Here is a 14,035-nt window from a genome sequence, read left to right as displayed (position 1 = left end):
TCCGATGGGTGCGTGGGGAGTTTTACACACAATTTTGCTGGCGCGAGAAGGGTACACGTATTCCCAGGGGTGCGCAGGGAGTTTTACACGCAATTTTGCTGGCGCAAGCGGGGTACGCATGCTCCAGGGGTGCGCAGGGAGTTTTACACACGATTTTGCTGGCGCGTGCGGGGTACGCATATTACGAGGGGTGCGCAGGGAGTTTTACACAATATTGGGTTGTCGCGTGAGGGCAAAGTGGCGTTTTTAGCGCATTTTCATGGTTGGGGGGCTGCATGCTGGTCCACTGGCCTTTGCATCATGTAGGGGATTTGTGAAATGCTTTTGGCGCACGGGGCAGGTTTGGGGGCATAACTGGCACTGCTGCAGGGTCACTGTGGCACGCTCCGCCACGGCTGGTTATGGATGTTTAAATCCATGAATAGGCGGTGCGTCAAAATGGGTTTTGGTGCACGCGGCTAGAGCAAGCTGGCGCACGCTCCCTCTGTGCGCCTGCCGCATGTGCCACTTCTGCACTTGATTCCATGAATTACCCCCTAAATGTGTTTGTGGGTTTGTGGCTTGGCGAAGCATTGTTTATTATAAAATTCTGCACTGTTTCCCAAATCTGCACCCAACTTTGCATAGTTTCATGTTAGGACCCTCCGAACTTTACTGCCTACATGACATTTAAACACCTCACCCCCTTCCCTGGATTTCAGCACCTTCACTCATGAGACGGTTGCCTGAAATCGTCAAAACATAATTTCTGGAACATTTGCACTGCAATACACAGCAACAAACTGCACCACGCCAGGGTGACAACAGGTTGGGAGAGCACAGTAGGTCCCAATATGCAACAGCACACCAACTCTCACCTCACTCAACGCGTGCTCTGGGGTATGTCAGCCAGCCACACACGCCCATTCTCACTGCAGTTTACTTACATTGCAAAGCACATCAAGCGATAAGATAATCGGAAAAGCGACCTACAGGATCATTGATTTTTAACAATTGATGAGAGTGTTGTCATGTCTGTCCACAGAAACAGTTCAGAGAACAGTACTTTTTGCTAGCATATATATATCTATATATCTCAGTGAAAACACCTTAGTTAAGGAGACGTTAAGGTGAAAGTTGAATGCAACAAAACCCCTGAAATTTGGCAGACAATTCAGGCAAACCCACCTTAACACCTCACCTCCTGCTGTGCAACATATGACCACAATGATGGTGTCAGAGATGACATCACTGATTACATCATATATGACTTCACTGATTACATCACTGAAGGCATCAGACATAACATAACATATAGTTTAGTTTAGTTTAGTTTATTATTTATATAGCGCGCCATACCCTAGAGTATCAGGGCGCAAACAGACAAGGATATGCTCAACTTAGTTACAGGTACATAGAAATCAGATGGAGGTACAGAGATGCGCTGAGCTTGGTTACAGATATGCTCGGCTAATTGCAAGTACAGGAAAAGGCAGGAAGTGTAGACATAAACAATATTACAGCAAGCAGATATGAACAGGGAGAGATCAAGGACAAGGGAGCAAGGAGCATGCTCCTGTTCACGTAATATATAGTTATATACAGTAATGTACAATGTGACAAGTGGACTAGTTAGCTGTCATTCGCTCTCAGCCACCTAGTGAGGTTTTGTCTAAATTTTGCAAAAGGCTGAGGTTCTCTGACGTCATGGGGGAGGGAGTTCCATAATTGCGCGGCCTTAACCGGGAAGCTATTTCCTCCTATAGTGGCAAGTTTGAAGCGCGGGACTTGGAGGCAGTTTGCGTTGGCTACTCTGGTAGGTCTGGAAGAGGTCCTTTTACGTAATCTATCCATGAGGTAAGGTGGAGCTTTGTTGTTGATACATTTGTGGGTGAGGGAAGCGATTTTGAGATTAATTTTGTCTACGGTGGCGAGCCATTTGTATTCTCTTCTTGTAGACAATATATGCTCGTTTCTATTCATCTTGAGTGCTGCTCTCAAAGCATTGTTCTGGAGCACTTGAATTTTGTGGATGGTCTGTTTATTAGCTCCAATGTAAAGTCCATTACAATAGTCTAGTTTGGATAGTATCAAGGCTCTGGCAAGTGTGATGCAACTATCTGTGGAGAGGAATTGTTTGCTCGCTCTGATAAGTTTGCATGTATATGCTGTGGCAGAAGCTAGAGAGTTAACTTGCTTGGTAAACACTTTACTCACTGATTAAAGCACTGATTACATTAATTACATTTTCACATTTTAGGACTATTTTCTTGTAAATAAAATATATAAACATATTTAAAAGTACATTTGTTCTGCTGTAATTTCTTTAAATTTAGTGTATGGTCCACAATTTGAAGTCCATACAAAAATGAGTACAACAAAAAACAGTATACTATGTAAAGATTAATTTCCTTTGGCATTTTAGAGTGGAATAAAAAGTCATAATTAATTTGGAAAAGAAATAGCTGGATGTAACATAAATCCATTTACAAGTCTAACAATAAATCTTCAAATTCTAAGCTTCATTCCTTTTGTATACATGCAATTATGTAGAATATTAAATAATTATTTTTAGAATACCCATGCTTCGAAAACGTATAATATATCACAAATACATAAGTGTATGTACTTTGTTTTACATGTATTTTACATGTGTTTTTTAACACTTCTCATTTAGTAAACAATACGTTTACATACTATTTTTATAAGCACAATTAATTGTAAATCTGTACATTAAGTATTTTCCGAACACTCATGATTCAACATGTTTGTATTACTATCTATTCCTATTATCAATTTTTTACTCTGTATGTACATATTATATAATCTTACAAATATCTAAAGTACATTTGCCACAATAAGATACATTCTATGAAATTAACTATTTTAATTGCTTACTAGTAAACGAAATGAAAGATATTTCTAAAATATTAAATATGTATATTTTAAATGAGATCCTTTAATAATACTACAAATGAATGTTCCACAAGTACTCATATCATACATGTGTACCCACCCATTGTTCTATGTCACGTTCTTAATGTTAGTAAGTATACTGAAATAACATATGTACCAAGAGAGTGACCCAAAAATATTTCAACAGACATGAGTGATCTCATGTCTGATGTCATCAGTGATGCCATCAGTGAAGCAATCAGAGATGTTCTATATGATACAGTTAGTGATGTCATGTCAGGGTTTTGTTGCATTCAATTTTCACATTAACATCTGTTGAACTAAGGTTTCTTTTAAATGTATTGTTCATCTTAACTGTTTTCAAACTAAACATTTTTCAGTGAATTTCAAAGGTTGTGTTGCTATGTATTTTTCACATTAAATCTGGTCACATTAACTCCCTCTTAACCAAAGTTTTTTCATTGAATTTCAAGGGGTTTTTTATAATATAGATTCTTTGGTGCCAATTAGCCATGGCCTTCAGCCATAGCCAGTGGTCACTGTACATGTAGCACAAATAGGTTTGTTTGGGGCCAAACCACCATAGCCTTTGGCCTTGGCCACTGTACATGTTGCCTCGATAAGTTTCTTTAGGGCCAACTAGCCATGGCCACTTTATATGTTGCACCAATAGGTTTCTTCAGACCCACTAGCTATGGCTTTTGGCTTTGCCACTGTCCATGTTGCACCAAAAGCATTCTTTGGGCCCACTATCCATTGCCGTTGGCCTGCATTGACCATTAGCCACAGCCATTGGCCTTGGCCGCTGTACATATTACGCCAATTGTTTTTTTGGGGGCCAACTGGCCATGGCCTCCCACCATGACCAATGGCCATGGCCTTCGGCTGTGGCCACTGCACATGTTGTACCAGTAAGTTCCTTTGGGGCCCACTATCCATGCCAAAGGCCATTGCAAAGAGTGTAAACGTGGGTTGGAAAAAGGTAGGTCAAATAAAAGATGAGACAATAACAGTGACATGGTAGCTGGAGCGAGCAGGGGCAACAAGTGCTTACCCACAGGTCTCGGTGGAAGTGGATTAAGGATCAAAATGATGCCAAGAGTTGAAGTCTTAAGTGGTTTATTTTATATGACCTCCCAAAATCCAATCAACTCCAAATGGTGTCACAAACAAGGATGATAGTGAATTTGGCATGTCTAATTTCTATGAGTCTAGGCAGAACTCTGCCATTTTTACTTAGACAGTCTGATCCATTCTTATATATTGGCGTTCCCACCTTGCATGAAAATACACTGCAAAACCCCACTATCCTAAGGAGTGTGTTGAGAGTCATGATGCAGCTCTTCTTTACAAATGGAAGACAACCAGGGTAATACTTCAACAAACTGACATCTTTCTGACTTAGTCATGTGTCGTGGTCCCCAGCCACTAAAGATTACAGCACTTTTCAGTTAAGTGACCTGTTTTGGGCGACAAAGATATTACCAATCACATGATTGTAGACTGACTTGTATTAAGAGTACTATCCCACAGGCATCCATATGCCCTTCAGTCATTTTATGAATATATATTTTTTAAATCAAATTCATAACATGGAGTGAAGTTTTGAAATTCTTCCTTAAAACTTACACTGAGAGGCTATAGCTGGAGAGAGTCACAGCTGGATATTTCTCTCATGGAGGGGGTAGCTGAAGCTAAAACTCTTTGTGTCGTTCATCAGTGAAGGGAGCACTTATTAACAACAGAGAGTTATGTTATGTTATTGGGCATTTGTAAAGCGCCTTTTACCATTGATATGATTCCATAGCGCTGTGGGTTGAACACCCTTGAGGCCGCAATCCGAGTCAGTGAAGGGAGTAATGTAATAAAATGTGCTTGGGTGCACTCGGTATGTGTGCAGCCAGTTTTGAATAATTGGTGTGTAGCTGCATACTAGTGCTATGTGTGGTGCAGTGGTTGTGTGAGATCAGTAGAATGTGTGCAGCAAGTCCAATGGACTTGGGTATCTGCATTGTGGTGGCGCTGGAGTTTGTGAATGAGATTATGTTTGCAGCTCGGCCAAATTAGAGGGGTATAGCTGTGTTCTATGGACTGTTGAGGTGGTCGTGGAGGTGTATAAGTATGTGTACAGCTAGACCGAATTAATTGAGGGGTATAGCTGCATTCTATTGTTTGTTGGTGCAGAGGAAAGAGTTAGCATAATGGTGTGTTTGAGTGTCTCTGTGCTTTGCAGGGGTACCATGTTTCTGTTGAGCTTGCAGTGCATGTCGAGGGGGTGGTTTCTCCCTTTGGGTTCTGGCTGTTAGACTAAGGTCCTGCCTGTGTTTTGTTGGGTCAATTTGCTATGGCGAAGGTTGATGGGTGGGGATAGGCAGATCTGTCCCATCTCATGTCGTTACTGTATAAGTGCTAGAGACATCCTCGGTTGGTAGTCCTGCTAGATCGGTTTCTGATAGATAGTTATGTTAAATACATTCCCAGATACTTGGGATAGATGGTCCTAGGTATATAGTTCTGCTCAGGGATCTCCAGATGTGTAGGAATAGCAAGCAAGGGCATTTCCTGGACTGATAACATAGTGCATATTTGCAGAGCAAGATCATAAGTGATAATAGTGCTTGGATGATAGTTCTGCTAGATAGATTCCCGCTAGGTAGTTCTGCAAAGTACATTCGCAGATAGGTGTGATTAGCGAAAAAAGTGCTAGACAGCCCCGAGTATCTAGTTCTGCTCATGGATTTTCAGATGAGTCGGATTAGCAAACATGTGCATTTCTTCGACCAATAGCATAGTGCATATTTGCATAATTGCATGGCTTTGCTCAAGCTCATAAGTGCTATTAGAGCTTGGTTACAAGTCTAGCACAATCAGTCCAGAATATTGGAGATGGATATCTCGAGGCCTCAGAGCATACAGTATTCCTGGGAAAGGAAGGCAATGATTCAAATCTGTCATGTACATGGGTGCTATTATGATTTGGGTTTCAAGTCTGGGGCAAAGGCTCCATATAATGGCATTATATATCGTCTGGCCTGAGAGACTATAAAAGGGCCCATATTGAGCGGGGCATCATGCCATTTCTTGGTCGTGGCGGTAGGTCGAGTGGTCAGGGCATTCACATAAGTGTTGTTAGGCGCAGAGCCAGGTTTTGAGTGTCTTCCAGAAAGCCATGTAGTCTTCACTGTGTCTAATGTGGGGAGGCAGTGAATTCCACAAAGTTGGTACCAGGGTTGAGTATATGGACCCTCCAATCCTGGCTGAATTGGAGATGGGGACCACTAGGAGGAGGGCAGCGATTGACCTTAGGGTGCGAGTCGGGTGGCAAGGTGTAATCTTTTTATGTATGAATTTGGGGCCAGCTTTGTGCACTGCTCAGTGAGTAATACAGAGGAGTTTGAAGGTGATCCTGCGTCCAATTGGGAGCCAGTGAAGGGTGCAGAGAGCAGGGGAGATGCGTTCTCTTTTTTCTTATGCGAGACGCAGTCTGCCAGCCCAGTTTTGTCCTCGCTGGAGTTTGTTTAGCTGGTAGGCCGGTGTACCCAAGTAGAGGGAGTTTGCATAATCAAGCCAGGACATGACAATGGACATAATTGCAGTCAGTCTGTTGGGGTAGATGAGGTAAGGGAAGATGCGCTACAGGAGCTTAAGGTGGAAATGACAGGATTTGGATGCATTGTTGATGTGGTGAGACAGAATCAGGTCCAAGTCCATTGTTCAGCCAAGGATTCTGACAGTGGTGGTGGTCAGGGGGTGGGCGTGAGCAAGGGTTGCCAGGGAGTCGGTTTTGCAGAAATAGAGCAGTATTGCCACTTACCATGTTCTCCAGGCAAGAGTTACATTCCAGAAGCTAATCTCTGCTTGCTAATAGGGTGGGTAGAACAAATTGGCACATACATACACTATCTGCCAACTCTCTCCCTGGCTTCCTCTATATTTGTTATGTGGTTGCTGCACGTTCACACATTGTGACTTCCCTTGCAAAGACCGAGCATATTTGACTGTTTGGAACTGCTTTTTGTTCAAGTGGCCTGCCCTCCCATGCCATACTGGGAAAATTCTAGTTATGCATACTCCTTTTCCAGCAACAGCATTGGCTGGAATCCCCTGTTTTGAACTTGCAGTGCTATGAATATTTTGTAGCTTAAGGTGTGGGGGTGACTCGAGTCATGAGTGCTGTTTTTAGTAAGTGGATGGAATGAAGTCTCTTCGCGTCCCCTCCACCTGTGCCAGCTCCTGCCACTGGCATAGCAGGAACAGAAGAGGATCCAGCTGCACGTTAATATGGACCACCAATAACAATCAACCCACAGGCTGAAGTAAAAACAGAGACCATGTTATGCGACCAGGAAGGCACAGCATTACAAAAAGTAATCCCTCTCCACCTGTCGCCGGCATCCAATACTCTAGAAGGCGACTTCCCTACCACCCAGCGCTCTAACAAAGTGTCGGGTGTCAATGACTGCACCAAGTCGATTGGGACTGTTTACCTCTCTTCTTCCCTTTCAATAGCTTTGTGGAGAGTCGGGGGGGCAAGAACCCCTGAGCACAGTGTAAGCACATAATCAGGGATTGCCCTCCCACAGGTTTTGCGGTATCTTCGCAGGCAACTCTAATTAGTTAGTATTTGTCTTGTCTTAGCTGGCTCTATGGCACCACATTTCTTACAGCATTGATGGAATCAGGGACAAGGCTCGGTGGCTTGGAGTACACCACAATGCAAATTCACCCCGCACAGCTTAATGGGGTGAATAATTGGTTTCTGCTGGAAGGAAATTCAAGCTACCTATCACTGTCAGTTTTAAAATGGGCAAAAATGTTTGCTTGCTGGTGGCATCATGCCTCGCAATAAGGGGGTGATCATAGTGGGTTTAGTGGACTGTACCCACTGGCAATGGTCTGCAAGCACAATGGCCTTCTACGAGGAGCTAGCATGTTTACCATCCAGTACGTCCAGCTGAACCTGTCTTTATTGCCATTAGCACTTTTTTTTGGCAAAAGAAAAGGTTTGTTTCTTTTGTCAAAAAAGGAAAAACTACAATAAATATGGCTGCCAGGGAAATAATCAAGGGGCTTGTGTTTTCTCCTTTACCATTGACATTGATGGCAGAGCACCGAAGGGGAATGTGGATCTGAGCAGAGTGAGGCACGTAAGGAGTATATGTGCTGTTCTGGGTAGAGGGATGAAGTTGGGAGACCAGGTGTCTGAGAGTTCATGGGACAGGTACAGACAAGGACAGGGGAAAAGGCGGGCAAGAAAATGGCATGCGCGTGAGCAGCTACTGAAAGCGAGAATGGAACGTAGGCTTGTCCAGGCGAATAAAGCTTGTGTTTCCTGGCATTCTAATTGGCAGGTGCCTCTCCCTCAGGGGCTGATTTAGTTTCAATTCAGCAAAATCCTTCCATTTGCAAATTATGGGCCTAGGTTTTGTTATTTCTCAACTCAATGGTTATTTTGTCAACAATGGAATAATAAAAGATGGAGTTTGCCCTGCTTTGATTTCTACCTGTGACTTCCCCTTGGCTTTTCCAGACATTTGGAAAGAGCAGTAATTCGCGTTAGGGCAGTGATCCACAATGGGTAGCTTGTGAGCAGCCTCTTCGTTGCAGCACCGGGTAATGTGGTTCGTCAGTTTCTCTGGGTCATGTGTTGAGGTCAAGAAGAAGGAGGTGCTGAAGGGATAAGAATTCAATTGTGGTAAAGTGTAAAGCCTTGTGAAAATGGTAATCTCTTCGGTTCCTTTGTAGATCTGTCAAGTACGAAATGGGCAAATAAGTAACATGCGTGTCCAAATTTCCTATATTAAATCCTTTGCATTTGCTGTAATTTTGTACCTATGAGGTTTGTGTTTCATGCCATCATGCATAAAATGTGTCATAAATATTACTTTGAGTGTCAAATACATTTAGGAGGGGCATTTAAAATGAAATGCAAAATGCATGCAGGGGGCTGTCAACGTTACCACTTTCATGCAGTTGGGTCCTCCGCATGCAATTTTAAATATTTAAAAAGAAGAGTGTAATTGTTAAAGGTACCACGAGGCAACATTACCTTAACTCTTCACTTTTACTCTCTGCGTTGTGAAAAAAAGTAAATGCTTCCTGCAAATGGCACTTTGCCGCTGGCGTTTGCTAATGGTCTTTCAATGGAATCTGCCTGCTTTTTGAAAGGTGCACATCAAAAGCAGAATCAATTGAAATCTATTGGTCTTATGCCTGTAAATCTAATGCAGGCATAAAACCTGGTGCTCTTCCAAGACGCCGTAGGAAAGCATAGCATGGATGCAAACTCCGCTTTGTGGCCTTTCGATGCTTTAGCCCCTCCACAATATTCTGGAGTGCAAAATGTAATACATCTTGCTTTCACGCTTTCATTTTTCACTCTGCTCAGTGTAAATGACTGTGTTAGTATTACATGAAGGGTCCTGTGGAAAAGTTGTCATCATCTGATACTTGATTCATCTGGCAGGTGGATAATGGACAGATATGGCAAGTGTATGCCACATGCTCCATAGTTAAATTGCATAACTTCAATTAAAATCCAATATAGTAACTGTTTAACAGGTTCAATCTGCACCTTGGGCGGGGGAGCCAACCAATCCGGTTGCTCGGACTGCAGGCCGAATGACACAATCCAAGCTTGTGTTCTAAGCAACCTGATGGCTGCTTCTCCCGCCCCACCATCATCCCCAACCCTCTCTCCCTTCCTCTCAGGTCTCTGTTCCCCTCTCACCCTCACTTGCCTGATTTCTTTTAGCAGCAGCTGCGGAACCGCTGCCGCTCCAGACTCCTGGGCTACCACGGAAATGGAATAGAGCTTCATATGGAGCCCCACCTTCCAGCTCTAAGGCGGGCATCTTAAGTATTTTTTTTCAATTAACGGCGTGCCACGAGGCGTCCGGTTCATTTATACAAAATACATTGCTCTTAGCAGTCTGTGTTTCCGGATCAGGTGTTATCGCTTAATTATCATGCCAATTAATTACACCAAATATCTAATTAACGCCTCTCTTTAAAATGGTCTTCAAATGTTCCAAGTTGTGACCATTGTTTCTAATCTAATATGCACACAAATCCACCACTTGGCACTAAATTTCCTGGCAGACCCCTTCGGGGGAGGTGGGTGTGAGAGGTGAGAACACACAAATTCTTCATAACAATTTTATTTGTATTCCTAAGCACCTTTTCACCAATGTAACGGTCCCTATGTGCCTTAAAATGGGCTTTTTACCACTAGATTTCACATTCGTTCTTATGGGGTATGCTCAAAGACCCTGTTGAAGTGATCTGTAAATCCAATCATGTTTTGACCAGTATTACTGGTCTTGTATGCTTAGGAATAAACAGGCAGAACCCCTAAATATGCCTGCAATATACCTACAAGCTTTATTTTCAGTGCTACATGTTCTGACCAACGTTACTGTCCAACAACTTTAAAATACTTTGGGGTATAACCACAAGCCCTTGGAAATATTTCTTACTATATTTTATGAATAATTTGACCGGCCCCATGTGACCAAAAATGGCCTGTTTCCCACATTCCCTATAAACACCCACTTAATGTCAAATTAATTTAGAGGCCACTACAGATTTCCAGGTTCAGAACTGTCCCTGGTCTAGATTATTACACATTAATATGTTCTATTAGCAAAATTAAGTGTACTACCTTTATGATTTGTGTTGAAATCAGTTTCCCCAAACTGAACGCGGAGGTAAGGATGTCGCTCACCATTGCATATAATACACAAATGTTGCTCACTGCCCAGGTGACCCCTGCTTTAGAGTATAACCTATGCTGAAGAAAACGCATTTATAAAAGCATTAAAAAGCCCTGCAACGTGATAATTAAAGGCTTATGAGCGGTGCAGTGCGGCCATTTGTTCAGTGTTGAGAGAATTTGCATATGAATTATTGCTGCCCTCCTTGCATTAGACATTTCACTAATTCTCAAACCAATTACCAAAAACTATAATACTTTAGGAAGTGGTTGCAGAAGCTGGACTTTGTGGGGAAGGCAACATGTATGATATTAAGAAAGAGTTATGTCCCAATCAATTAAACTACAAGGGCGATTAAACAAGATCAATTTTTTGGGGGGTCTTTCATCATGAATTCCCTGTGGCTTTGGGTTATTGGAGTTATGCTATGTTAATTCTGTACATTCCTATTTTCATCCACCCATCCGTGGGGTCTTAAATCCAAAACTGTTGTCATAAGTTTGTTACTGCAGAAAAGTAGTTTGCCAAACTCTATGGGTTTGTTTTGTAATTCCAGGTAGTTGTTTGATGTGTTCATTTTTATAGTGAAACTATTTCCTGTTGTAAACAAAAAAGTGTGCAGAAGACAATGTGTCTGGGTCGAATGGCACCTTACAGTTGTCCGCCACAGGTGGGCCTAGAGCTTTCCTTTCTCAGCTGCTTGATGGGCAATTCTCTCTGCCCCTACCAGGTTGGTGCTGAGTGGAAGATCCCACCGATGGATTTTGTGTGGAGAAGGAAGGAATGTGTTCACCTCCAAGAAACCACCTCCTGAAAAGAAGAAACGACCGCCTTCGCCAGTCCGAATAACGAAAGATGAGCCACAGAAAGAGTCGTCTTAAATGCAGAAAGAGGGACATTGACTGCAAAGCGATTCATAGTGATTCAGTCAAAGCCTCCTGTACCTGCTGACTCTGGGAATGCTGTCCTTTCAGACATGTTAGCATTTAAAAGAAAGATAAGCAGCCGGTGTGTTATTTGTGCTAGTCTTTAATCTTGTGAATGATTATTTCTCTCCAACCCTCGTTCACTCGCATCGCCGCCCAGGTGAATAGAGGCGGCACAAGAAATGTCCAAATGTGCTCCCTTCTATTGGACGTGAAGTGTTTTGAAAGGCATGCATCCCTACCAATGCCTACAGCTTGAAAATCATTACAGCTGAAACTGTAAGTAAATGTCTTTCCGACCCTGTGCTTTTCAGATGGCATAGGGAATACTTCTGCTCTTACTAACAACATAACATTGTAACAGAGGTGGAGCAGGCAATGTGGGGGTACTTAAGGCTGTATTGTCAAACAGGAAAATTGTTCAGGCATTTATGCATTTTTTTGAAAGTGCAAGCTGATGCCTCCTGGTTGCCATCCATTATCAACATCTTTTTTATGAGGTGTTAAATGGCACAAATAGCTAAATAAAATGCAGAGGCATCCTTGACCTGTTTTTATCCATCCGTGACCTTTTGATTTGGATTCTCCTGATGGAGGAGGGCTAGGTGCGAGAAATATGCTTTGTGCATTTTCCTGCTCTAGGAGGGGAAATGATCACCATAAAACTCAACGTTTCAGCCACTTATTTGAAACCTTTTCCTGGGGGTAGAACCCTATGAAAACCACTACTTTCATTCTCGCTACTTCACTAAACTCAGATGCATTGGCACATTCAAGTAAAATGTGAATACACTTCAAATGAAAACAATATATCAGACGCTAAATTAGCCTAGTGAGGGTACAATGGTGGACTGCCCTATCGGATATTGTGCCCCTGGCAGAATGCAATTTGGACTTGGTATGGCATGGGGCCAGTTTTAAAAGCCAGCATGGGGTCGGTTTGGAATATAACATTATTTTTGTGATTAAGTAACTTAAGTTACTTTAGGTAATGTAATGTTATTTATTGCTCTGAGTTGCTCGCCGCCGCACATTGGATGTAATGCAGTAGGTATTCATAAAAGAAAGTTAACTCTTAGTAAGTGTTAACTGTGCCTTGATTAATGCACACAATAACTGAGGCCGTGCTGGGCAGCGTGTGTCCCCAGCCATCTGCCGGTGTGGCGCCAGGAGGCAGCCACACTTTGATAAACAACAAATTGTAACAAATTGTCCTGGGGGTTGGGAAGGAGTGAACAGAGAGCTCGCCTCCTGCGGTGGGCGGTTCCTTTCCTGTGTTGTGTGGATGTTAGTTTTGGGGGAGGGTGGCGGGTGGGGTGGCCTGCCTAGAGTAGAGTCCTGCACAAGGCTCTGAGCCTCGGGGCAGGGGCCATGCAACTGCCAGCGGCCTGCTGTTGCTCTGTGACTTGGGATGGCTTGGCAGCCAATCACGTGAGTGGGCCGCATGCACATGCTGTGTTTGTGCTTTCTGGTTGTGGTCGGTCACTCACCACGACCCCCCCCCTCCTCACATTTGGGAAGCAAGTTCACATGGAGCAGCAGCCCTCAAGCTTCTGGCTCTCTGGCTGTGGCAAAGCAAAGCAAGTGCAACTTGCAAGCGTAACAACGATGACAAGGCCTCTATTGAGAGCTGCAGCAGGCCAACAGCAGCTTGTGCCTGGCGCAACCCAGCCCTGCAGCCCAGCCGAGGTGGACAGCAGGAGACATTATATGGGCATGTACATGGGCCGGCGTGATCATACAAAGTAAGTAAAGATAAAAACATAAAATAAAAGGCCGTTGCCCGTCAGTTCATCTACCCTTTATAGCATTTTTATCTCTGGAGGACTGGACTGGGCTTGAGGTACATCCACTCCATGCTGAGACCCCTGCTGTAAAGTGACTTTAATTAACTAGTGATTGCCCTGAAGCCGCCACCGTCTGAAACCTCTTTAAAACAAACAGAAAAGACCCGGCTACCCCTTGAAACAGCCTGATGTGCTGTGAGTAAACGGGAGAAAGAAAGCAGAGCGCCCAACCATGCCCTAGAGCCATTGTTGCATTTCTGCTTTTAGAAGTCACTCTAGGAATGCTGCTAAGAGGACACCGTTTATTTTGCAGCTTTGCAATGTACTTTTGTTCTCTTGTTACTAGTATTCCTAGTGCTACCAGCAAATCTAAAAATATATTTATATGCACCTTTATTAAGTTAACTGAATGAACAAGAAAATAAATGCCAGCACCTGATAGCAGAGTGTGTATGACTGAAATGACATACCCAGCAGGCAAATTGCTCAATGTATGCATACTTCAATGGAACATGACATTATGAAAACAGTCTTTTGAAAAGAGTGGAATGTCCCAGTAGCAATCTATGTATCTTAAAAAAATATGTGCCCTAAGACTCCATTTCCTGATCTTTCACAACATTTCTAACAGTGAATACGCTAAAGTGTTTCCATGGCAGTGTTCAGTTATTCTTTTGATATTAATGCATCCAGTACACTGTCTGTTCCATTC

At 43.1% G+C, this 14,035-nt stretch overlaps 1 protein-coding gene across 1 annotated transcript in view; it reads left to right on the top strand.

Annotated features, from left to right (window-relative positions):
• The window catches only part of LOC138582871 (aquaporin-8-like), a 508,777-nt gene extending 497,147 nt beyond the window's left edge, over positions 1-11,630 (top strand). The window contains exon 6 of the mRNA XM_069654561.1: positions 11,341-11,630. Coding sequence (XP_069510662.1) covers positions 11,341-11,491 — 151 coding nt within the window. The 3' untranslated portion in view covers positions 11,492-11,630. The remainder of the gene's footprint in view (positions 1-11,340) is intronic.
• Positions 11,631-14,035: the final 2,405 nt, after the last annotated feature.

Source organism: Ambystoma mexicanum, chromosome 3q, assembly GCF_040938575.1.
Source record: "Ambystoma mexicanum isolate Mex_15411 chromosome 3q, UKY_AmexF1_1, whole genome shotgun sequence".
NCBI classification, from domain to species: domain Eukaryota; kingdom Metazoa; phylum Chordata; class Amphibia; order Caudata; family Ambystomatidae; genus Ambystoma; species Ambystoma mexicanum.
Note: the sequence above shows the minus strand (reverse complement) of the source record. Positions and strands in the feature narration are given on the sequence as shown.